The sequence below is a fragment of the Macaca thibetana genome, chromosome 9 (assembly GCF_024542745.1).
Source record: "Macaca thibetana thibetana isolate TM-01 chromosome 9, ASM2454274v1, whole genome shotgun sequence".
Taxonomy (NCBI): Eukaryota; Metazoa; Chordata; class Mammalia; order Primates; family Cercopithecidae; genus Macaca; species Macaca thibetana.
In genome coordinates this window covers 23028580-23054030 of record NC_065586.1, presented here as the reverse complement: position 1 = coordinate 23054030, position 25451 = coordinate 23028580, and the positions used below count along the sequence as shown (strand labels likewise).

The window sequence follows — 25451 nt, the reverse complement described above, 5'->3', positions numbered from 1 at the left end:
AAAGGTGTAAATAGCATTTATTGACAACGCTTAGAAATAAACCATATCTGGCAATAAATAAGCATGACGTTTTCTGGCCAGAGTTCTCCCAACAACACAGAGTTCAGGAAAATCATAGGCTATTGCATATTTTCAGAAAATCAGGATAAATTATATAAATTATATATTTAAAAAGAAATCATCTATTTCATCAACTCAATAGGATAATAAATAGATAAATAATAAACAGTTGATTGCCATTAGAAAAATCTGATTCTTAAATTACATTTACATTATAGATATTTACATGTACAATATGCACAGAGACATAATCAGATCCTCAGCCGAGTCTGGGACTTCTCAGGACACAAACTCAAATGGTGGTTCGTTTTCTATGTTGTTGAAGGAAGCTTTGCTGTTGAGTTTTCTGGGGTCCTCTGGGGTCCAGACTTTGGCTGTTCGGATAATATTTTGTTCCTTGAGTTGTTTTTCATCAGTCCATGAGAGAGAGTGTCCTGCTAGGGGAGGGAGGCCATAATCAGGGTCGCTGGGGGATGGGGACCCTGGACAGGTGAGAAGAGAAGACAGACTGTGAATATCCAACCACATTCCCATTGGTCCCATCAGGTCCTTTAGGACCCTTTCCTGGGCACCTCAACTGAGCAGGTGTCCTCCGGTTACACTAGAACCACCCTCTTCCTCCACACTTCAAGCCCCCACCATCCCCTCCCAGGAATCCGAGGAGCTGCAAGTCTGGCGGGGACGCGCGCCCTTGAGAGCCGCGGTCAACGTGGTAGAAAAAAAGAAAAAAGAAAAAACAAACAAACCAGAAAAGCGAGCTCGCATTCAAGGTTGCCCGTGCCCACCGACAATCCGTCAGTCCGTCATTCGGCTTGGCAGTCAGCTCCCCCAGCCCCTCCGGAGCCTTCGAGTGCCCGTCCCCGTCTACCTGAGCTGGGAAGCGGAAGCACTTACGGGTGCCCCGATGGCAGATGATGACCTTCTGGGCCTGGCTGCCCGGGCTGTCCCCGCCCAGGCGCCCGCTGCCGCCCGGACCCCCGCAGCCTCCCGCGCCACCGCCGCGCAAGGGCAGGTCGGCCTGCACGAGCTCGCTGAGGAAGTTGATGTAGCCTATGGCCAGGCGCAGCGTGTCCACCTTGGAGAGGCGCTTCTCGTAGGGTAGCGTGGGGATGTGCGAGCGCAGCCCCTCGAAGGCATCGTTGATGGACTGCATGCGCCGCCGCTCCCGCACGTTGGCCGCCTGCCGCAGTTGCTGCAGCTCCGCCTCGGAGCGCACCCGCCGCCGCCGCCGCGCAGCCGCGGCCGCCGCTCCGCTCAGGCCGCGCAGCCGCGCCCCGGGAGACAGTACTGCCGCCCCGGCGCACGGGTAGGCCAGGCACGAGGGCGGCGAGCCGGGCGAGTAAGGGAAGCCGCCTGGGGGCGCCCCCGCCTCGCAGCAGTAGCCGCCGCCGCCGCCGCCGTCCTCTGGCTCACCGGGGCCCCCCGAGGGCGGCGGGGCGAGCGCTAGCGGGGCGGCCGAGGGCGCGGGCTGCAGCAGCAGGCACGCCCCGTCGCGGTAGCAGTACTCGTGGAGCTGGTGGCTAAGGAACTCCACCTGGGCCTGCTCATCCGCCAGCAGTTCATCACCGTCCTCCAGTGGGTCCCGGGAAGACTGGTCGGTGAACAAGTCTTCCTCGTCGAAGTACGGAGAAGGAAAGGCGTCCAGGCCCCCGGGGAAGTGCTCCAGCAGCACCGCGTCCATGCTTGCCGCCGCAGTGGGCAGCGGGACTGCCGGGCTGCGCGTTAGTTCTTGGTAAGTTTCTGTGGCCGGCGTCGCCTGTCCGAGCCCCTCCCTCCCGGAGCCCTGGCTGGGGGCAGCTAGGCGGCCGCTGGGCTGCCCGCCCCCGGGCCTCCCTGGAGTGCCCGCGGCCGCTGCGCTCTGGCCGGCGCCCGCGTTGCGCTGGGGAGGGCTGTGAAGGACTTGCTGGAGCTGAGGGCTGGCACGCGAGGATTCTTATAACAACATCCACAGGCGCGTGCCAGGGACCCATCGCGCCAGCCAATCAGAGCGCTGGGTGCCGGCGGCGAGGGGGCCCGGAGGCGCGGCGGTGGGCGGGGGTGGGGGGCGTTTTGCTCCCTTTGGGAGCTCCTGGGGTGAGGAAAAGGCGGGGTCGCGCGGCCCGGGACTCCTCGCACTTCTCTCCTCTTGTTCCTCTGCCTCTGCGTACTGGATTCTGTACCTGCCCCGCGCGCGGCTCCAGGGCCACCTGCGTACCGCGGTGCCCGCCGCCTACCTGCGCGCGCTGAGCAGCGCCGGGTCCTTCTGTCCTGGGGCTGGGGCAGCCGCGCGCCGCGTCTACAAGCAGCCAGAGAAGCTCCTAGGAGTGCGCGCCGGTAGCCCAGATGGCGAGAGCGGAGGCCGCGCGGCGATCGTCGTCCTCCGCGGCAGCCTGGGCAATCCAAGGGTGCTGCCCTCAGGGGCCAGGTGGGTGCATTCCGCCACCCCCTTATCCGAGGCGCGCGGGGCTCCGGCCTGGGTTCCACTGGGGGCTTCTGTCCCATCTCTGGACTTTTCAAGGGCTTTTGCACAGTTTGCAGAGTATATGCGGGTGGCATTGGAAGGTGATCCGGGCCCACTCCCAAGGCGTTCCAGATGCAGCACGGGGGTTGGGAGCGCACCTATGGGACGCCGCTCCGGAGCCTGGCTTCGGTGCCTGGTGTCTGTCCCCAGCGACGTCGGCTCAGTGGCAGCCTCCTCTGCCCTCCCTGGCCCGGCCTGGAGAAAGGAATGGGGAGACGGGAGGGGCTGCCTCCGAGAGCAGCTCAGCAGGGCGCGTTTCTTCTGAGAGCAAATCTAGACCCTAGGGATTCTGAGCAATAAACCGGATACAAAAGGAGTCAATTGAATCGTCTGCTCCGGCACAGTCCAGAGGGAGGGCATTGAAGTTAAAGGGCAGAGTATGAATCGTTTTCAAAGCCCGAGTCTCTCACCTTTCTGACTGGCCACCGGGACCATCCCTGAATGATTTGTTTTTTTCTTTCTCGACCTTTCTTTTCTGAAACACGCATACACACCACACACACACACACACACACGCCACAAAACGTGTGCAACTCTGCCCCAAGACAGACTTAATCACAGACTGTGATGCAACGTGAATTCCTCCCTTTAAGAGCAACAAAGAAACACTTTCGAGGTCTGGGCAATTCCGGTTAAAAGCCAGGCCGCAGCTTCCACCCCAGAAGAGTTCAGAAGCGCAGCCATCCTGCGTCTTCTCCCTACAGAGGACTGAAAGGAGTCGTCCTCCTGGGCCACTTCCTTTTTCAGGCACTTGTCTCACGAGAGGCTTCTGTTGGGTATTCAGACACCTCTCAAATTCCAAGTCATGCCTCTTCAGATTAGTGATTTAAATACGATTCTTGGTTTTAGACACTGCACTGTAATTAACTGAATTGAGACCAGAGTTAAACCAAAAGATACATAAGGTTAGAAGGCCAGAGATTGCCTTACCTTGAACTGCCAACAACCTTAAACAATTTTAACCCAAGGATGGACTGGTTTTCAGTAGCTTTTTCCTGTCTTAGTTTCTCAGCCTTCATAGTGAAGGAGTCGTTCACTATTTGCATATCCTTAAAGGCAAATATGGACAGGTTCCTGGTGATAGAGCCTGAGCTGTGATTCTCTGCAATTAGATTTCTCTTTCTGACCTCAAAGGAAGGGAAAAGGGTGTGTGTGTGTGTGTGTGTGTGTGTGTGTATCAAGACCAGAAATCTAGCCAGCCAGTGATGTGCACCCTCCCTTCCTCACATAGACTAAAACTAAGTGGAAATATGCCCGTGCCCGTGGGGCAATGTGAGGACATGCAAGAGTAACAAATTACTCAGCTTCAAAGCCTTATCGGAAATACTGATAACTATCCACTGAAGAGAAGACTAGAATTGAGCCTACAAAGTCTCTTTTCAGGAGGTTGAAAGGCTTTCTCTGGTGGCTCTCTAGACTGGTGGCTCTTGAGAAACTATGTGTCATAGACATGTGGGTAGGTGGAGGACTGGGAGACAGGGGAGTGAATGTGAATATATGGGTATCTGTTTTTTCTTTTTTGGGGGGGAGCATGGAGGTTGGGGGATAAAGTCTCGCTCTGTCGCCCAAGCTGGAGTGCAGTGGTGCGATCTCGGCTCATGGCAACCTCTGCCTCCCAGGTTCAAGCGATTCTCCTGCCTTAGCCTCCCGAGTAGCTGGGATTACAGGTGCCTGCCACTACGACTGGCTAATTTTGTATTTTTAGTAGAAACGGGGTTGCACCACTTTGGCGAGGCTGGTCTCGAACTCCTGACCTCAAGTGATCCACCCACCTTGGCCTCCCAAAGTGCTGGGGTTAGAGGCATGAGCCACCATGCCTGGCTATATATGGGTATCTTTTTATTCAATATGATTTTAGCAATCCACTTCCACAGAAAATCATCTCACATTTTTGATGAGTTTGCGAAAAGAGTTACAGAAATTCACCTTGAACACCCAGTGAGCTCATGGGACATTCACTGCTGGTAGGAAGCTTATTGTCTTATGAAGGGGGCAGAACTAGCATGCAGGCTCTGGGTGGCTCCTAGGGGTGCATGGATGAGCATGGGGTAGGAAGAACAGAAAATGTACTCACTTGTTTCAGACATAGTCCTTCCTACCCTTCCTCCTCCTCCTCCCTCTACTGCCCTCTAAGTTTTTAGAGAATTGCTGGCTGTGCACACTGGCCTTGTTGAGAATCTAGGACAAGGCCTACAGACAGTGACACTGTGTCTCTCACACACACGCACACACACACACACACACACACAGGCTTTAAGTAAGACATGATAATTCTTTACTCTTATAAAAAGAAGAAAGACTTCTCCGCTAATAAAGGGAATTTTCTCTGGGTCACTGGAGGTCACGACCATGTGGATGGCTGCCCTCTGCCACTGGAAGCAACAGGTTGGATGAGAAGACTGAAACTGAGCCTTATCTTGCCAGGCTAAAGGCCCCCCACCCTCATTCCAGTCATGCCCTCTGCACCCCTGGATTCTCTGGGCAGTTGGGGAGCCTGGAGAGGGGCTTGGTCACGAGGCTCCAGGAGTCTGAGAGAGACACACACACAGAGAGAGAGAAGGCTGCTCCCAGAATAGAAGGCTGCAAGCCACTCTATTCTCTGCCAGGCTCAGGCTTCTTCTCACCACACATTGTCCCCATGAGAGATGTCCCCTAACCTTGTAAAGAGCTCTTCCTCATTATAGAATCGTATCTCATCCCCTGTGGTGGGCAGTAGAAGGAGCACTTGGTTCTTTCTAGTGCCAATCCCTGGTGAGACCTCAAGACTTTTTCAAGTCTTCAGCACGGGCTCAGTGCCACCCTGTTGCCCTGGGCCTGGCAGATTCCCAGGCTTCCTTCCGGCTGCCCATAGGTCTTGCCCCATCTCCTAGGTTCTCAGCTGCAGGAGAGCTTCTGGCCAGGGCCATTGATGTTGAGCCTTGGTCTCATCTCTCTGTCTCTGCCTCTCTCTCGTTATTGTTTTTAGAGACAAAGTGTCGCTCTGTCACCCAGGCTGGAGTGCAGTAGTTCGATCACAGCTCACTGCAGCCCTGAACTCCTGGGCTTAAGGGATCCTCCCGTCTCAGCTCCCTGAGTAGCTGGGACCTCAGAAATGAGCTCTCTTATGCTCTCGCGCGCTCTCTCTCTCTCCCTCCCTCCCTCTCCCCACACCTAGCTATTTCTCCCTCTTGGGGACTTGAATATTTATTCATTTGTTTCTCATCAAACATTTTCAGAGTCTTTTCCCAGCTTCTAGGAAAAATGACGAGAGGGTTAGAGCCCAGGTCCCTGGCTTTGTCCAGGATGAACTTGGGGCAAAGGCCACTCATGAAGAATGGCACCTCCTGGCTCTCCATCATCAGCTTCCCCATGGAACATTCTCATAGTGCATGATGCTGGGTGTGTATCCTCCCTTCAAGAACCTCGTCCTGCAGAAACCAGGATGCAGCTGTCTCACCCACAGTATCCCACATGCCTCCTTAGTGCCTGAAAGCAGGTACTTGTGGATGTGGCTCACAGTCTGTTCCTAGCTTGAGAAAGGGTCCATGTTAATTCCTCATGGCCCATACTGTTCCCTTCCCCATCTCAGAAACACAGAGGTGATGGCAGGTGGGTGGTTTCTCCTCTCCTGTGTCCCTGTCACCACTCCTTATCTGAGATATCTTTCTTCTCCCTGCTTGAGTGGCCAGGCACCCTCATTGGTCCACTCTTTATCCCTGTACTCTTGGGAAAAGATATGGAAAATATACTCACAAGGTTCACGCTGAAAGGCCTCTGAGGCCCAGAGACGTTCAGAGGTTTCCCTAAGGTCACACAGCAAGTTAGTGTCAGTTTTTGTTTTTTTAAATACAGATTTTTCAAAAATAGAGACAAGGTCTGCCTCTGTTGCCCAGGCTGGTCTCTAACTCCTATCCTCAAGTGATCCTCCCACCTCAGCTTCCCAAAGTGCTAGAATTACAGGCATGAGTCACCATAAACAGCCAAGTTAATGCCAGTCTTACCCATCTCAGCCCAGTACTGGCTCCACTGACTGCTGAGAACAGATTCCTGCCCTGCTTCCCTCACACTTCAAAGGCATATTTGTACCTATGTGCAGTGTTGTCTAGGCTAGTCTTGAACTCCTGGCTTCAAGATATCCTCCCACCTCAGCCTCCCAAAGTCCTGGGATTACAGATGTGAGCCACTTTGCCCAGCCTCCCCTTTTTTCTGAAGAAGTTGTTGAATGTAGTTGCTTTAATATGATTTTTACATGCATTAGCTCATTAGCTCCTAATACAGAACTGTGAGATGAACTGGGCAGGTATTTTATTAAACTTTTATTTTTATTTCTTTTTTTGAGACAGGGTCTCACTGTGTCACCCAGGCTGGAGTGCAGTGGTGTGATCATAACCCACTGCAGCCTCTAACTCCTGGGCTCCGGGGATCCTCCCTACTCGGCCTCCTTAGTAGCTGGGACTACAGGTGCACACCACCATGCCCAGCTTGGGCAGATTGCTTTTTATCATTCACAAGTGGAAACAGATTTAGAAGGGCTAACTGGCTTGGAGTGACATGCTGGCACTATGGAGCCACAAGTAGAAATAAGTGGGTTTCTAGCACAAGGGAATGGGGATCTCTTGTGGGAGGGTTCCCTAAGAGACGTTCTCCACTCAGTGGCTGCTCAGCCTAAAAACAATACATAACAGCTGGGCGCAGTGGCTCAAGCCTGTAATCCCAGCACTTTGGGAGGCCGAGACAGGCGGATCACGAGGTCAGGAGATCGAGACCATCCAGGCTAATACAGTGAAACCCCGTCTCTACTAAAAAATACAAAAAACTAGCCGGGCGAGGTGGCGGGCGCCTGTAGTCCCAGCTACTCGGGAGGCTGAGGCAGGAGAATGGCATAAACCCGGGAGGCAGAGCTTGCAGTGAGCTGAGATCCGGCCACTGCATTCCAGCCTGGGTGACAGAGCGAGACTCTGTCTCAAAAAAAAAAAAATACATAAATAAAACTGGGCTGTCTCCCACTGAGAATGAGGGCAGGAGGCACATATCTGTGGTAAAATACAGAGAAGACCCACAGGCTGAATGCCAGCCCCATTCCTTCTTGCCTTTGCATTTCTCCTTGTTAAACATTAACTTTTAAAGTGAGAACCACCTAAATGCTGATATAATTATCCAAATAAGTGTTTTCTGTCATGCCAGGGTTTATTTGATGAATAGCAAAGCTTCTGAGCTTTGTCCTTCGCTTTCGTTATTCGGCAAGGTGTTTGAACTTTAGTAATGTAAACACTGCAAGTCATTATTACTGGATGTCTGTATCTTGGCCTCCAAAGGGAGCAGTGGAAAGAACAACAATGAATTTAATAGAAACAAAAAATTTTTTCTCTGTCTATTTCTTGTCAAAGCTATACATGTTTTCTGTCTTCATGTCCTTTGGTAGGGCCTTAAATGAACTATGGTGCATCTGTATAATGGAATATGCAGCAGCCAGAAAAAACGAGTTGTTATTTTTGTTTTTTAATTTGGTGATGTGAAATATCTCCAAGATGTATTGTTAAGTGAAAGAAGCAAGAGTGACTAGTATGTTCCTTCTTGCATTTAACAAAGAAGACAGGGAATATATGTAAGCATGTTTGTGTAGGCATCAAATATCTCTAGATGGGCAGGGTGCAGTGGCTCATGCCTGTAATCCCAGCACTTTGGGAGGCCGAGGCGGGTGAATCACCTGAGGTCGGAAGTTTGAGACCAGCCTTGCCAACATGGTGAAATCCTGTCTCTACTAAAAATACAAAAATTAGCCAGATATGGTGGTGCGTGCCTGTAGTCCCAGCTTTTGGCGAGGCTGAGGCATGAGAATTGCTTGAACCGGGGAGGTGGAGGTTGCGGTGAGCTGAGATGGAACCACTGCATTCCAGCCTGTGCGACCGAGTGAGACTCTGTCTCAAAAAGAAAAAAAAAACAAACCTCCAGATGGATACCCAAGAAACTAATGCAATTATTGCATCAAGAAAGGAACTGAGTGGCTAGTGGATAGAATTATTGTATACTCCTTTGAATCTTTTGATTTTTAAGATATGTGAATGTAGATGCAGGATTTTTAAATTTTAAAACTTTTTAATTTTTAATTTTTATGGATACATAATAATTATACATATTTTTGGATCACATGTGATATTTTGATACCAGCATACAAAGTGCAATTATCAAATCAAGGTAATTGAGGGTATTCATCACCTCAGACAATTATCACTTCTTCATATTGGGAACATTCCAGTTTTTCTCTTCTAGCTATTTTGAAGTATACAACCTACTTGAGTTTGAATTTGGCTGACTTTTATATTTAGTGGGTTCATGGTGAGGCCCCAATAATAGAGGTTAATTGACTAACCGAGTGGATAAGGTAGGCTTCACCACAGCAGCTTTTAGAAAGTACTGACTTCTGGGGGGGTGTAAATTTCCTTTTAAAAAAATTTTTTTTCTTTGTATATTGTATTTATTTTGAACATTCTTTTTTGAAAAAACTATTTCAATAGCTTTTGAGGTACAAGTGGTTTTTGGTGACATGAATGAATTGTATAGTGGTGAATTCTGAGATTTTAGTGCACCTGTCGCCCAAGTACTGTACGTTGTACGTAATATGTAGCTTTTCATCCCTAGCCTCCATCCCACCACCCCACTTCTGAGTCTCCAAAGTCCATTTTATCACTCTGTAGGCCTTTATGCAGGAAATTTTTTAAAAGTTAATGAACTTATTTTTTTAAGAAAAATTTTGGAGTTTATTATGTCTTTATATAAACCCTGGAGGAGCCCTTCAGAGATCTGGATCGTAGCTTGTGCCATTTTAAAATATCAGCAAGAACTAGGTGGTAGGTGGGAACAACAAGGGCTCGCAGGGGCTGTCAAGTAACCTTGGTGACTCCCTTCCATAATAATCTAAAATGGGTGGCACTGGATGCAATGCTTTTTCTTGTATGAAGTCAATGTCGAATAAAGTTTAGAGAGATTCAACAATGTAAAACACATTTTAAATTACTAAATACTCATGAAAACCACCACATTTTCGCATTGTCTGCAATGGCACAACCTACTGGTGACTGCTGTTAACATTTTGCTCTATTTTCTTCTGTGTGTTTCTAGTTCTATATCTTACAGTTTTCACTGGGCAGCATCTCATAATTTCTCCATCTCTTTACTGGCAGGCTTTAATGGTGGCATGATTCTTCATCACATGGCTTTACTGTTGGGTAATTTCATGTTCACTGAGCACCACTCGCTTCATCTGAGAACTCACAATTCAGTTCATGTTTTCTGTATCTCTTTGACTGCCTTTGTATTCTATTTGTGGTCTGACTTTTTTTTTTTTTTTTTTTTTTTTTTTTTTTTTTTTTTTTTTTTGTAGTAGTACTATTCCTCTTGTTCCCTTAAAATCTTGTCTAGAGCAAAAAACTCTTCATCTTCTGGGTTAATCTGTGCTTGAAGAAACATATGCCAGACCACACCTGGTTCAAGCACAAAAGTGCCCAATGTTAGCCAAGAAACATTAGGTTTTTGGGAAAGCTGCCTGAAATCTCAAGTGTACAGTTTTCCTGCTTATGCTTTTCAAGAAATAGGCAGCTGCATGTCCCTAGCCATGCCTCTGCTCCTGCATATGCAAAAAGAAATTATCCTAATATTACCTCATTGGGTTATTGTGAGGATTAAGTGAGTTAACAGATACAAAGCACATCAACAGTGCCAGGCACATAGTAGTAGTTGCTTAATAAGTTATTTAGTAGTAGGTGCTCAATACATGATGGAATGGATATGTGTAAGTCATCGTGAGAAGTGGGAGCGTGCTTAATCACACAGGAGTCATTCCTGGTGTTGGCCACCGCATCCTACCTCCTAGATTCATAGTGGAGAGTATCAATGACTATATCAACAAATACTGAGTTTAATTCACTGTCTACACTGGAAGATGCAGCATACTTCTATTCAGCTATTCTCATGACTTTTGGAGCAGTCAGGATTATATCTAGTTACAGCTTTTTGCTAATGCTCCTGGCTTTAAAGTGGGGACCAGAAAAGTAGTTCATTGGCCAGGCATGGTGGCTTATGCCTGTAATCCCAGCACTTTGGGAGGCCGAGGTGGGAGGATCACTTAAGCCCAGGAGTTGCCTCGGCAATGTAGTGAGACCCCATCTCTACAAAAATTAAAAAAGGTAACTGGGCATAGTGGCACATGCCTGTGGCCCCAGCTACTCAGGAGGCTGAAGTGGGAGGGTGGCTTGAGCCCGGGAGGTTAAGGCTGCAGTGAGCTGTGAATGCACCACTGCACTCCAGCATGGGTAACAAAGTGAGATTCTGCCTCTTAAAAACAAACAAACATAAAACAAGGCAAGATGCTCAGGATGGTGGGCGGGAGGCGGGGGAGGTGTTCCCACAGGCCAATCTTTATCATTTCTCCTCTGCAGTGTCCCTCTCCAAGTCACCAGTTAGACTGATTCCAAGACTGTGAGTGCAGGAGCCCAGGGGGAGACAGCTTTCCCCGTCTAACTCCCTCACTCTCCCCAGCCCTGCAGAGAAGCCAAGGATGTTTGTTTCACTTCTTATCTGAAGGATAAGCCAGGCTTGTTATGGGACACGGTTGCCTCACAATCTGCTCATTCCTCTGTAATCAGTATTTATAGCCATTTCTCTCTTCATAACAAGGGGACTCTCCATTACTGGGATTGAGTTTCCTGGCAGGACCTATCATTGGACCTCTCCTTTCTGTGGGACTCTGATTTTTCTGGATCCATATTTCTTCAATGAAAGCTCCACAGTTTTATTACAACAATTTTTTAATTTTGTGATATCATTTAGATGATAACCTTTAAAAATAATGACAATGAAGTATGGGCGTCTGCTGGAACATCTAGATGAGCACCTTAGGACTTGGTCCTACCATGGGACATGGGACCTGAATCTGGGCTTCCATTCATGTTTAAGATTAGGGGGTGCCAATCAGGCAACCTTAATTACTGCAGGCTAAAGAAAACACACAGAGATTGTGCTTGTGCCTAGAAAAGATGAAATAGCTGCACAACAAGCTAGACAGACAAAGCTAGCATGGTAGTTTAATTAAACTGGGGTAGAACTATCCCGTGGCACACAGTGGACTGAAGAGAGGAACTGATACCATGTTAGCTTTGTAGGTGGCATATGTCACTATGACAGAGTCATTATCTATCATAGTAAATGCTGGTTAATTTGAATTTTGTTGATTTATAAACTTTTTCATTTTAAATTTTGTCTGGCTTTGTAGTTATCCAAGAGCAGTACATAGAAAGAGTTTATTCTGATGTTCTAAGTATTTGTGAATTACTAATTAAATTATTAATATGAAATTACTTAAGTACATTACTTAATTTCATATTAATAATTATTGAATGTGACACTGAGAGCCCATAAATGTTTTTATTTGTTGCTGTTTTGTTTTCCATGAATGTTTAAATTTCTTTTTGTGCATGTTAAAAAATGTACCCAGTGTATTACTACAGTCTTATTTGTGTGCAATGTAAGTAATCTCTATGGAGATTTTATACAAGTACATACATATGTGTATGTCTATAGGAATATACACATATGTACAGGCATGAATATATATACATATTAAAGTCAAGATTGAGAAATACTGTTCCAGATGATTACCAAATACAGACGTTTGGCTTCAGGAGGTAGATAGCAGAGAGGAAAGAGGACAGGAGAAGAAAGTGAAAAGGAAGTGAAGTAAAATAAGAGGGAGAAGATGCAAGAAGAAGAGTTGGAAAGGTAAGAAACACACATGAAAGGGCAGAGAATGGAAAAGCATGGACATTTGGCCCATATCACCTGAATTCAGATCCAAATATCTGCTCAAATGCCCTTATAGTCGTCTGTTCCTGGATCAACTATTTAATCTTGCTTCGATTTAGTTTCATTGGATAGTGAAAGGGGAAGAAATAACAATGTTTACCTTAAGGATTGTTGTGGAAAGTAAAGCAAATGATTTATGAAAAGCATCTGATACGTAGCAGGCATTCAATGAATGCCAGTTCCCATCTTGCTTCCCCTAATGAGTAAGTTTTTTTTTTTTAATCAAATGTCTATAAAGTACAGAAGAAAAAAGAAAAAAAGAGGCATGCATGAGAAGTGATATTACAGGGGTTCAAAGAAGAACTGGAGCACTCTCTTCCACTGGTATCTTTCACCTTGAGCCCTGATTATCTGTATCAACTTAAAAGTTCTTTTTTTGACTATACACCTTGCATTATTTTGGATAAGTGTTCTACCTTCTGTAACACATGTCTAAGGATAAGGGTGATTAAAATATAACATTTATGTCTCTCTCATGTAATAGTTTAGCATAGGCAATCCAAAGTTTATATGATGACTACATGGGTTGGAGGTCCAGCTTCCTTGCAGCTTGTTGCTCTGAAACTTGCTCCTGAAACATGGCTTCCATCCCTGAGTTTAAAATGGCTGCTCCTACTCCTACCATTGCTGCATCCCAGCCAGCAAGAAAAAGGAAAGGACACACTTTCCTTCTTTCCTTTTAAGAACCCATGACCTGAAGGTTGCTTACATCGAGGCTGGTCACACTCAATTGGCCTGAGCCATCACATGGCCACATCTAGCTGCAAGGGATGCAGACAAACAGTCTTCAGGTTGGTAGGCATGTTTCTAGTTATAACTTAGAATGTTATCAAAGAAAGAGAGAAAAGTAGTGTGTGTTGGGGAGATGGAGATTAGCTGTGCCCAACGCACCTTATCATTACCAGTTTTGAGTTTGACCACTTGAGAATATATGTATCTTTATATATTTTAAATTGCACACAAATAGGACTGCAGTAATACATTGGGTACATTTTTCAACATGCACAAAAATAAATTTTAAGAAGGTGAGTAAAGATGTAAGTTCTAAAATTCTTCCTGCACCTCAGTAGAATATCTTACTTGCTTTGGAAACTACTACTCTATATAATGCTGAACAATCACTTAAGTTTGTTTTCTTTTTGTTTTGTTTTGAGACAAGGTCTCACTCTGTCACCCAGGCTGGAGTGCAGTGGCATGATCATGACTCACTGCCTCCTCCACCTCCTGAGCTCAAAGAATCTTCCCACCTTGGCCTCCCAAGTAGCTGGGACTACAGGCACATGTCACCACACCCAACTTATTTTTGTAGAGATGGGGTTTCACCATGTTATCCAGACTGGTCTTGAACTCCTGGGCTCAAGTGATCCACCCACCTTGTACTCCCAAAGTTCTGGGAACACAGGCATGAACCACCACACCCGGCCACTTAGGTATTTTTTTAAGCTGAATAATCTTGTTGTTTTTCATCATTATATATGAAGCTGTAAACACAGAAATGCTGAGAAAATGTCAAATCATGCTGTTTTAATTTATTTATTGCTTTAAAGAATATGTTTTGAGCATCAACTATGTTCAGGTGACTGTGTTATAGATGTGGAAATGCAGAGATGAATATGTGCAATCTCTGCCCCTTAACACATTCTTGGTGTAGTAAAGAGAGGAGTAATTATGATCCAGTTCAGTGAGGGCTATATTGAGGTATAAGTTGGTATAAGAATGAAGGGACAGGGAGAGCTTCAAAAGAGGAACAGTGTTGGCCAGGCACGGTGGCTCATGCCTGTAATCCCAACATTTTGGGAGGTTGAGGCAGGCAGAGAGGTCAGGAGTTCAAGACCAGCCTGGCCAACATGGTGAAACCTAATCTCTACTAAAAATACAAAAATTAGCCAGGCATGGTGGCACGTGCCTGTAATCCCAGCTACTCGGGAGGCTAAGGCAGGGGAATTGCTTGAACTCAGGAGGGAGAGGTTGCAGTTAGCTCCGATTGTGCTGTTGCACTTCAGCCTGGGCAACAGAGCAAGACTCCATCTCAGGGGAAAAAATAAAAGGAACAACGTTGAGCTAAGCCAGTCCTGAGGAAGCATGACCATAAGAGGAGGGGCAGAAATGTGCTTCTGGGAGGTTGAACATATTTACAAAAGCCTAGAGCTGTCAATAGCCCATGGATATCCCCAGCAAATCCATGAGATGTTAGGGGCTCAGCCCCAAGCACAGCCTGGGTTCTGCACCTTCCAGTGTGCCTTTTTGCATCTCCTTTCTTAGTCCCGCCTCCACACCCCAGCCCCATCCCAGGCATGGAGTGGCCTCATGGTGAACACATGGATGACCCACCAAGACTTGTGTCTTCAAAGAATGCCCAGTGCTCCAAATTATCCTTTTTGCCCTCTTTAGAAGCCAATTACTTCAGGGCCATTGGTCTCACTTAGAGGCCATAAAGGAAAACATCTGCTCCCGTAAGGTATGAGCAACACAGAGCAACCACATCATTCCCTCCCCAGGATTTGATTAGGACTCTTGAAAGGTAATGCCATAAATCACAGGAAGGGATTTTTTGAATCTGGCATTTGGGCCTTAGTGCAGTCATTTGAAGGCATTTTGGGGGTAGACAGAGATTTCCTCGTGTCTACTGAATCTCACTTTTATTTAGCCTTTACCAGCTCTAGAAATAGATTTCCCTGTGTGCACCTCATGGTAGAATGTCTTTCTGTATCCTAATACACTCCTGATTCTGGCTTTTTTTCTTTTTCAGAAGCTTGTTATCTACTACACCTGAGTACAAACCCATTGTAGAAATCCAAAATGGTGCTAGGAATATATGCAGAGACTCCTAAAAATGTTAAGGGATGTCCCAGATGAAACCAAAGCTGAGAATGCATCATCTGTTATATAATATTTCCCTGCTCAAATTTAAAATGATGTGAGGGATTTATGTTGTCATTGACCTTAGAGGTCTCCAGGACTTAGAGAGTACATTTCGTCTTCAGCTGGACAAGTTTGAGCAGAGAAGAAAGGAAGGTACAGATAGATTATTTTATACTTTCTGGATGCTTTACAAAAAAAAAGATTAACCGGGAAAGCTTCCACCATACCTAGGCTTTGGGAGCCAGTGGAGCAAACCACAGATACTCTAGTTCTTCCAGGCAGATGATAGCTTACACTTCTCTACCCTCTTCAAGGTGAAATGTGGCCGTATGACATGCTCAGCGAATGAAAGATGTGTGAAAATGACATGGTACCTCTGGGAGGAAACTTTAAGAGCCAGTGCACAGTTTATATCTTTTGCCTCCATATTCTGTACTGATTGTGGACATACATCTTGGGGCAGAACATCTGTCAGCTGGGGACCTGGAGTGACTCTGATGAACAAAGTTCCCCAGCAAACCTTCATAGAATGGGTAACCTGGACCAGAAATAAACTTTTGTTGTGTGAAGCTGCTGAGATTTGGGGGTTGCTACTGCAGCAAAACCTAGCCCACCTGACATACCTAGGTTGGTGCATGTAGTATTCTGCACCTAGTGTCATTGCATAGAGACTCAGTACCTTTGTGGATTTGTTTACAATCTTTTGGTTTTAAGTAGTGGAAGCCAATTTGAACTAAGTTAAACTTTAAAAGGGGGATACATCATGGGATACAGAGCATCTCCTAGAATCTGATAGCAGGAATGTAGTGAGGCCTCAGGAGGCAGCAGTGCCAAGTGTTGTAGAAACTGAAGATTCTCCCCTGATACCTAATTTCTCCTTCCTTTCCTAATGGCACTCCAGGATTTTAGCTGGGCACATAGCTACCCAGAATAAAAACTACATTCCCTGCTCACCATGGCAGCTTAGTGTGGCTATGAAACTAATTTCTAATTAATGGGTTGTGACCAGAAATGAGGCCAAGCTTTGGGATTCAATCTTTGAAGGGGAAAGACATGTCCTATGTTGTCACTTCCTCTGTTTCCACTGGTTGGAATGCTGAGGCAACAGGAGGAGTTGGAGCAGCCACTGTGAACCATGAGTTGAACGCTACATGTTGAAGATGAGCAAATACACAAAAGGAACTGAAGTCCTCCATATCATTTACAGTCCATACCAAGCCTGGAATACCTATCCAGCTTCATTTTGTCTTTATGAGAAATAAATAAACTTGTATCTCACATTTTAAAACTTTTTAAAATAGAGCAGCTAAACTTGAATACTAGTCAACACATCATGATCTAGAAAGATGCCTGGACATTGTCTCCATCTTTCCTGTGCTTCTCTCTGTTTCCTTCTGCACATATTCATCCTTTTCATTTTCTATGGATCAGCTTTCTCTGATTTCTAGTTATTTCATAGAAAACGTGGCTGCCTCAAAGAAGCACTATGTTCATGTATGTAACACACATTTATTAAGCACCTGTTCTGTGCTGGGAAATATCTCTTCTATGTACTGTTCTGTCTGTTGCTAGCATTAAACACTAGCAGAACACAGATCCTTTTTTCCGTGGGGCATACAGAGGAGTCAAAATGAGGAGTAGAGGTAGACAGTAACGTGAAACAGAATGATCATCTTGAAATTTGAAGAAATAAAAAATTTTATTTAAAAAAGAATTGTATTAAGGATGAAGTCAAGAGGGATGCTAAGGATGGAAATGTAGATGGGATCTAGATCAAAGAAGACCTTGTAAACTGTGTTATGGAGATGGGCATCCTATAGATAGTCATTTCCAGACTGGATAAACCTTATAGGGGTATGGGAAGAAACTATCTGAACTATCATCTATATTTTTATCTTTTTAAGAAAAATTGTGTGTCTTATGCATTCTTTGTAATATATATAACTGATTTGTATAGCAGTACATGTTTATAACTTACATATAATTAATTTGGGAATAGAAAGCTGACAAATGGTTTTACCCAGGGGGATAGCATGATCCAGTTTACCAATTACAAAGGGTGCTTGGGGCTGCGGTGTGGAGAATGGATGGAAGCAAGGCAGGACTACAGGTAGGGAGACTGAGCAGAAGGCTGTGGCAGCAGAACAGCTGGGATATTGTGAAGGACTGAACTGGGTGGTGACTGGGCAGATTGGAGAGAGATTTTGGAAAGAGAATTACTAGGACTTCTGAACTTATTGAATGCGGGACTTGGAAAAAGAGAGAAGGAAAATATGATACTAAGGATTCTGCTTTTGCCATCAGGATGAATGGTAGGCCTGTTACTGCAATTGTAGGCAAACTAAGGTCTGTAAATTGGCCCTACATTGAGGGACATGGAAATTGCTGGTGAAAATGATTAAAAACAGTTTCAATGTGAGACTGGGGTGCAGAGTGATGAAGACTGAATAAAGGCAACGAACTTGATTGAGACACCTATCTGGGGGAACTTATTAAGAGGTAGAGTTGTGAACGTGATAAGAGAAAGGTCAGGGGGTGATTTTTTGTTACTTTTTGAAGATGGGAAAGACTTTCATCCTGGGAGGAATCTATTTTCTCCCCTTTATTCTCCTCTCAAACAATCCTTTTCAGACACACATCCATCTTCCTTATCCTTGGCCAACTTCCTTATTCCTGGACCAGCTTCTCTATTACTTTAAGAAAATCATTTTATTTTATCTGGTCAAAAAGGAATCCTAATACTTGATGACGCATATAAAAGTAATGACGGTGGTGGACTTACATTAAGGGAATGGAAGTTTCCAGCTAACATTAGACAAGACAGACAAGCTGTAAAACTTTTTGAAGTTCCCTTTAGACACACCCAACATTTCTGTCTCCTTAATCTTTTCTTCAAGTTGGCCCTGAGTATTATTAAACACCACTTGTTCTTTTTTAAATTGTCTTAATATCATAGCAGTATTTCTTGTGCTATTTTTCTTTTTCGGTATTTTCGCCGTGTGAAGGCTTTTCGGGGCTTGCCTAGGGAGGAAACTCCATTCACAATTTACTCCCTAAGGAAAGAAAGCATTTCAAGGTTTTGCTTTAAAAGCCAGCTTGAGGGGTGGGGGTGGGGCGGGGGGCTCAAGTTCTTGGTTTGTCAGGTCTTCGGGGCACAGACGGGTACAGGAGTGACCCACTAAAGGCACAGCTGTTGATGCAGCCCAAAGAAGCTAACGTACCTTTCGTGGTTTCTTCTGGTCAGGGAGTAACTGTGGCTTTGGGAGAGGTCAGTAAGGAGAAGGCCACACTGCTGTTTAACCAGAAACAGCTGCTAAATGCGCCTGGGCTCAGGCCCTTCTTTGCACAGGAAGACAGACAAGGAGAGGGCAGGCCTACCTGGAAAGTTCAAGTTAAATCCTGACAGGCCTCTGGAGGCCCAAGCAGCCCAACGTGTGGGCAAAATGTTTCTTCCCCGGCACACCGCTTGCCTCCCCGGAGAGGTTCAAGCGTCCTGTGACCTCCTGCTGCCCTTAGTCTTGAAACCAAACCGGGACTGGGCAGCCAGGCCCCTGCAGCTTTTTCTGTCCCGACCCCTAGGACGTCCGTGGGCACCCCTGGCTGGCTGCTATGGCTGCAGAAGAGCAAGAGCGAAACCGCGCGAGTGGCAGGAGCAGGCCAGGCCGGAGGCCCCTCCCCGGCTCCCTCTCCGGCGGCCTGCCCTCCCCCTCCCGGGACGTTTTTATAGCAGACACCTGCAGCACGGGCGGCCGCCCGGGTTCCCGACACAAGGCGCTGGTACCTGAGCCCTTGACTGGTAATGCACCATAAACAGCTCCTTTCAGGCCCTTTCAGAGCGGGAGCGCGGAGGTCACCGTGTCTACAAACCCCTCTGTGTCCGCCACGTCTCCTGGGCCCTGGGCGCTCAGGCCTCCAGCCGCAGAGCACGCCTGCCCGTGGGAATCCCAACACTTGTGCTCTGCGAGGCCGGCGGGGCGGGGGCGGGGAGTGGGACCACCCGGCCCTCCCCAAGCCCGGCCGCCTCCGCCCTCCCCGCCGCTCGTTCACAGAGCGCAGCGAGTGGAACGAATTGGGTGCGCAGTCCTCAGACGCTGGCGGAAATCAAATGATAAGGCGAGGTGGGACACCCGCTCTCCGCCCCGCGGCCGACGTCCACCCCACGGCAAAGGTATCACGCGGTGTGTCCCGCCTCCCGGCACCGCGAGAGGCGGGATGACTCTGCCTGGGCCCCGGCGCAGCCAAAGGCCCGGCTCGGTGGGGCGCGATCCCAGATCGGCGCGCACAGCCCTCCGAGGGCCAGGTTGGATTGGGTGCGGTTGTACCTGTGGCGTGGGTGACCCAGTGACTGGGACCCGGGCCAGTGCTGTCAGATGTGCACGTCCTGGGCGGGGCTGGAGGCCGAATGTCACTAGTAGCGGCGGCGGCGAGGCAGCCATTCACCGCCTCCCAAGCCCGGCGGTGCGCGCAGGGCTTGGAGCACTCGGTGCTGAGACGCGAATGCGTATAAAGAGAAAAGTGTTTCCAATGTTTCCCCAAAATGGGGAACAGGGAAGAAGGACAAGTATCATGCAAGACGCCACGGCCACCTGTCTTTTGCCGACCATTCTGCCTTCTTTTCCGGTGGCCTGGCTCTGGGCACCAAAAGGCGGGGAGAGGGCGCCGCGCCCTAGAGCCAGCCGCGCTCGGGGACCGCAGGCGGCGCTGGCCCAGGCCACCCAAGTCCAGCAGATGAGCCCTCGTCCTGCGGGGGACCGGGCCGGAGGCCAGGGGGACGGCAGTGTCGCCGGAGGGAGCGCGCAGTCCAAGGCCGGTGCTCCGGCCCCGCGCGCCCCCTCCCGGGTCCGCAGGGAACCCGGGTTACCTGGGGAGCCGGGCTTTGTCGGCCACGCTGGCTCTCCGAGGCCCCAGAACTAATTAAACGCCTCTTTTGGCCAAGGAAAGCCTTGCGCCGGACGGGGGTGGGGGCGTGTGGGGGCGGCATGTGGGCACGGGAATAATCAGCCCCATTCTTGCGCTTCTACAAAACCCGCGGCGCAGCGAGAAGTGAACAGCGGCCGCCTGAATGGCGGTTTCAAAAGGCGACACCTGCAAGCGCGGCCGGTTGTGAATTGAATTGAGTCAAATGCGGCGCCCGCTCGTACCTGAGCAGCGAGCTATTAGTGTCAGGCGCTCCCGGTCGTCCGGGCTGGGAAGTGCGCGGCCCGGCCGCCCGCGCTGAATGCAGCAAGCTGCGGCGCGGCCGCTCCATGGGAATGTCGCCACTTGTGCTGCTAGCGGTCGGGAGGGGGTGCGCTGCCCTTTCAGAGACAGACACAATTAGGCAAAATGCTCAATGAACATTATAAATGACGTGCGATCGCTCTGCAGATTGCCTGGCAAATCAAATTATATGGTCGCTCGCGGGCAATTTCCATGTGCTTTTAAAACTTGAACAGGTATTCGCCCATTTAAAAAAAAAAAAAAGAGGGGGAGGGGGGAGGCGACTCAGGGATTCCGGAAAAAAAACAAGTGAAAGAGTCGGTGTTGAATATTCACATGTCCCCTTTGTTGGCGACTGACTTCACAATGGGCTTGGAGAGGGGGTGCGTTTGGACGAGACACATTTTTTACTGTCTTCCATGCCGCAGAGGAAGGCACCAGAAGTTTGCATTTATTACAACTCACAATTACAGTGGGACTCCCTTTTTTCTTTTAAGACTAAAATACTTCTCATAATGAATGACTTGAAAGCTACTGTCATTCTAATAAGATGGAAGAAACATTCTAATCAGATGGAAGCGCGCCCGGGTGCACTTGGGGAGGAGGCGGAAAGAACCCTGCGCTTCTCCCTGGCACCAAGCATTAATCCGGGAGGGAGCTGGGGAAGCTGGGGCTCCAAGCTCTGCACAGCCCAGACTCTGGGCCTCAGGCGCGGCCCCGAGGCTCCCCAGTTGTCCTTCGGCCTCCCTGCGGTCCCCCAAGTATCAGGAGGAGCAGCGGCACAGGACCAGTGAGAGAAGAAGCACTGGGTGCAGTGCGCCCAGGGCGGCTCCGGCAGTGATGCTGGCACCGGCACGAGCACCCCGGCCGCCCTTGGTCTGCCCCAGCTTGGCCCTGCGCTCTGCGGCAGCGACCCTCGGAGGAGGGGGACAGCTGGAGGCGCCCGGATTGCGCGGACCCCCGCAGAGGCCAGGAGCCGAGCCTCAGGCGAGAGGCTGTCATCGAGCAAAAGCAGAGTCGATTCTGGCTTCAAAAAAAGGAAGCAAGGAAGCAGCAGCCATCCGTGGCCTCATGCCCCTGCCGACCTCTATCTCTTTTCGATTTTCTACTCTTTTTGTTTCTAGATAATTGGGACGGAGGGAGGGGCGAAGAATTGCAGATCGTGGTGACAGTTGGTAAATATATGCATCTTAGTGAGGAAAGACAAGCAGAAGAGAAGATTGGAAATCCAGCTTTGGGGTTCGTCTTTGTCGGTGACTCACTGTGTTATCTTGGGCAAGTAGCTTAACCTCTTGGGCTCAGTTTTCTCATCCATGAAATGGGAACCAATGTCTGATGTGTCTTCCTCGTGGGGTTGTTTTCATTAGGACTTTAATTGGGAACAGCAATCTTTTGGGTAGGTTGTTTTTGTGTGCCTTGAAGTCAAAAACTATGCATAAGCCCCAGGGATAAAAACCTCCGTGAGAGGACAAATCTCAGAAACTCAGAGACCTGAGCACTGGTGTCCCTCCCCTCCCAATCGTTGAGCAGGAATCGCTCCTTGTTGGGACTGGAGGAAAGGAATGTTCTTCCTAACTGCTTCCCCGTGTAAAGAGGGACTGGGTCCCTGAGGAGTGAGGAAAGCAAAACTCAACCAACATGCTGACCATCTGGTAGTGTGTGTGTGCGCGCTTGCGTGCACGTGTGTAAGGGGCCAGGTCTCCAATAGTTGGACATTTTCATTTCTCCTTGTCTCACACTTTTCCTGCTGGTAGCAATGACCACTTCGTGAAGAGCAACGAATAAAGTGCAATTCATGAGTTAGGAAGGTGAATTTCATTGAGAAATAACATTTTTTATTGCAGTTCTGGGCATGAGAGTCCCGGAATGGTGAAGGTTCTGGGAGCCCCGCGGAGCCAGGTGCGCTGGCCTTGGTGCTGAAGGTAAAGGCTTAGCCTGCGGAGGCAACCGCCTCAAACCATGGGCCATCTGCTCAAAGCTAAAAGCAAGGGGATCACACCTTTTTAATACCTCCCGTCCAGGGTGTGTGCTTGTTTCCGTTGAGGGGGTTTAGGGGTGAAGGGTGTGTGTGTGCACGTGCCCGCGCGTGTGTGTAATAAAAAATAACATATGAAAGCACAGTGACATTGTCTAATAAAGTTTAGTTCATTGAATGGACATTTAAATACCTTTCTCTGAATCTGCTCCATAACTTACTTATTCAATTCCATGTGGGAAAATTTTTACTAAATAATAGTCATACAATGTCTTAAGGATACCTGTTTCTTACTTTCTTTTCATCGTCTGATCTAAACATTATAGTGGAGAAGTTTCAGCCAAGAGCAAAATTTGTCAAAGACAAGAGTGGTCCATTCAGCACTTCTCCCTGATGACATTTAAGTTCTTCACTGCTTCTGGGCCCAAAATGGGGTGATTCCATCTCAGGAAAGAAATCACTGGGACAGAATAATATTGGAAAGGTACATGCGGTTTTAATTAATGAATCTATTCTGAGATCTCTAAGGAAGCTCAGTTAGTACTGGGTCTAACCCAGTGATTAAGGCTTCATGTGTGCCATTTATGGGAAGAATTTTCCTTGGGCTAAAATATGGTCAAAAGACCAAGGACCTGTTCTGTTCATTTTTCTGTCACAATATCTTTTTTTTTTTTTTTTTTTTTTTGAGACAGGGTATCACTCTGTCACTCAGGCTGGAGTGCAGTGGCATAATCACAGCTCACTACAGGCTCAAATTCCCAGGCTCCAGTCATCCTCCCATGTCAGCCTTCTGAGGAGCTGGGATCACAGGCACTAGTTACCAAGCCCAGCTAATTTTTGGTAGAGACACGGTTTGACCATGTTTCCCAGGCTGATTTTGAACTCCTGAGCTCAGGCAATTCACCTGCCTCAGCCTCTCAAAGTGCTGGGATTACAGGCATGAGCCACCACGCCTGTAATATCATATTCAACAGTTAAAAATCTATTTATACAGTGCTCATTCAAAATAGATATTAAGTAGTATGTGCAAATATGTATCCTTTAACAGGATCAGAAAATAAGTAAATGAGAATATTTGGAGTGAAAGTAGAAAAAATAAGATGTAACTGGAATTAATTTCTGTACATTTGCTAGAGATGCTCTAAAGTTTGGCTCCAAACCTCCTAGTTGTTCCCAATGCAAAGAAGAACCACAATAAATGTCATGATTCACGGGGTCTAAGATAAAAGTAAACTGGTTTCTCACAGAAGAACAACTGTTTGCAGTACTGACATCAGACAGAAACCTCTTCCATGTGCCCCCATAAAATGATGTACCCATAAAATGAAAAGTGACCTGAACAGTGTCCCTAAAGCAAACAGATCTTAGTTGTGTGGGCTAGCTTCTATTTGTGTCACTCAGTGAAGCCCCACAGTATTCCCTTTGTTTGAGTAAGAATAAAACTGGCGAGAAAAAGACCTGGTAAACACCATGCTCACTCACATCCTTACTGGGATGTTGCAGTCTTAGCACTGGGGGCAAACCATCCTGAGAATCCTCATGCTACAGTTGTTGCAACTTCTGAAAGAGTTGCAAAAAATACTCTCGGGACTCAGCCTGGTATTTAAGGTAAGACCAATGACAATGACAGACTTTAGAAAAGAGGAGGTGTTACTGTTAGTGCTGGAATCTTCAGAGCCGTCTTTGGGCCAGTGCTCCAACTTCAGTACCTATAAAAGTCATCAGCTTTAACTTCACGTTTTTAGGCCCTAGAGATTATGATTTGGTGGGTCTAGTGGCATCAGGAAAAAACATTATATATATATAAAATATACATATATACATTATATATGTGTATGTATGCATCTATATGTATATGCATACACATACATGTATGTATGTGTGTATATGCATACACATACATGTATATTTATGTGTATACATAATTTTTGAAAAAGCATAATTTTTTATAAGCACCCTAGATATGCAATGAGATCACTAAATTTTTTCCTTCTTCTCTTGTATAGAGCTAATCTACAGCTTCCAGCCTTTCTTGCAGCTGTGTTGGACTGTGTAATTGAGTCCAGGTCAATGGAATGTAGGCAAAAGTGATGTACATCACTTCTAACATTAGTCCCTAAAACCACTCTTGAAATCCTCTAAGTTGGCTTTTTCTCCTCTTGTCATCTGCCACCTTTGTACAGAGGATCCCAGAGAGGACTCTGAATGCGCTGAGTGATGGCAGAGACATTAGATGGAAGGAAAACTGTGCCCCTGAATGAGTGTGTAGGGAAGATCACCATTTACAATCTGCAACAGTCACAGAGCTATGTAATGAGCAATAACTACATGTTTATGCTGTCAGCTACTGAAATTTGGGGACTGTTTGTTACAGCCTCTAGCTTTTCTTAACTTAATATACCAGGTGATTCTAACATGGTCCAATAACCACTTTTGGAGAAACACTACTCCAAACCAAACTGTGGAGAAGCAAATGATTCTGCCTTCTGGTGACAATTCCTTAGCGTCTAAGAAGGACTCGAATGGTAATGGTTTCAGGAGTGGTAGCAATCCAAGTAAATGCAAGATTTGGGGTCAGTGCCTACATTTCACAAATGTTGCCTCCTCATAAAATTTATTCAAAAGTCATAATTTATATGGCATTATTTTATTTCCTGAATATTTTCTTCCTTTTTTTCTCTCTGCCTTGATCCTGTCACCACTGGGGAAGAAAGATGAGCTCGAAGAGAAAAGGAAGAGCCACAGGTCTGTAGAGTCTTTGTTATGTGGTAGACACTATCCAGAACACTTTTCATGCACAATCTCATTTGTACTCACATACATTCCTTCAAAATAGGCATGAATATTCTCATTTTATAATGAAGACTCTAAAATCTTGTTGGAATTGCTGTGCTGGCATTAGGGACTTACTGATGAACTTAAAGCTCTGCCCTTTTAGGGAGTTTGACTGGGTGACCTAAGTACACCTAAGCTATACATCTCAGTGGGAAGGCAGATGAAGGGGCATCACCTCAATCC

The 25451-nt window shown here is 47.1% G+C and overlaps 1 protein-coding gene across 2 annotated transcripts; it reads right to left on the bottom strand.

Annotated features, from left to right (window-relative positions):
* PTF1A (pancreas associated transcription factor 1a) lies at positions 1-20527 on the bottom strand. Of its 2 annotated transcripts, none has more exons than XM_050802969.1 (2): positions 955-1967; positions 1-542 (listed from the first exon to the last, which is right to left on the bottom strand). In XM_050802969.1, the coding sequence occupies exons 1-2, from the start codon at positions 1739-1741 to the stop codon at positions 340-342; spliced, it is 990 nt and encodes a 329-aa protein (XP_050658926.1). In that variant the 5' UTR covers positions 1742-1967; the 3' UTR covers positions 1-339. The 2 variants fall into 2 exon arrangements, 1 of the variants encoding a protein (XP_050658926.1); XR_007728597.1 differs by lacking the exon at positions 955-1967 and adding an exon at positions 20401-20527 and having other exon boundaries at positions 465-542.
* Positions 20528-25451: the final 4924 nt, after the last annotated feature.

Coding starts and splice junctions, on each gene's coding strand:
- PTF1A (XM_050802969.1), bottom strand. CDS start 1,741: ATGGACGCGGTGCTGCTGGAGCACTTCCCCGGGGGCCTGGACGCCTTT. Junction 543..954: donor CATCTGCCATCGGGGCACCC/GTAAGTGCTTCC, acceptor TCACCTGTCCAG/GGTCCCCATCCCCCAGCGAC.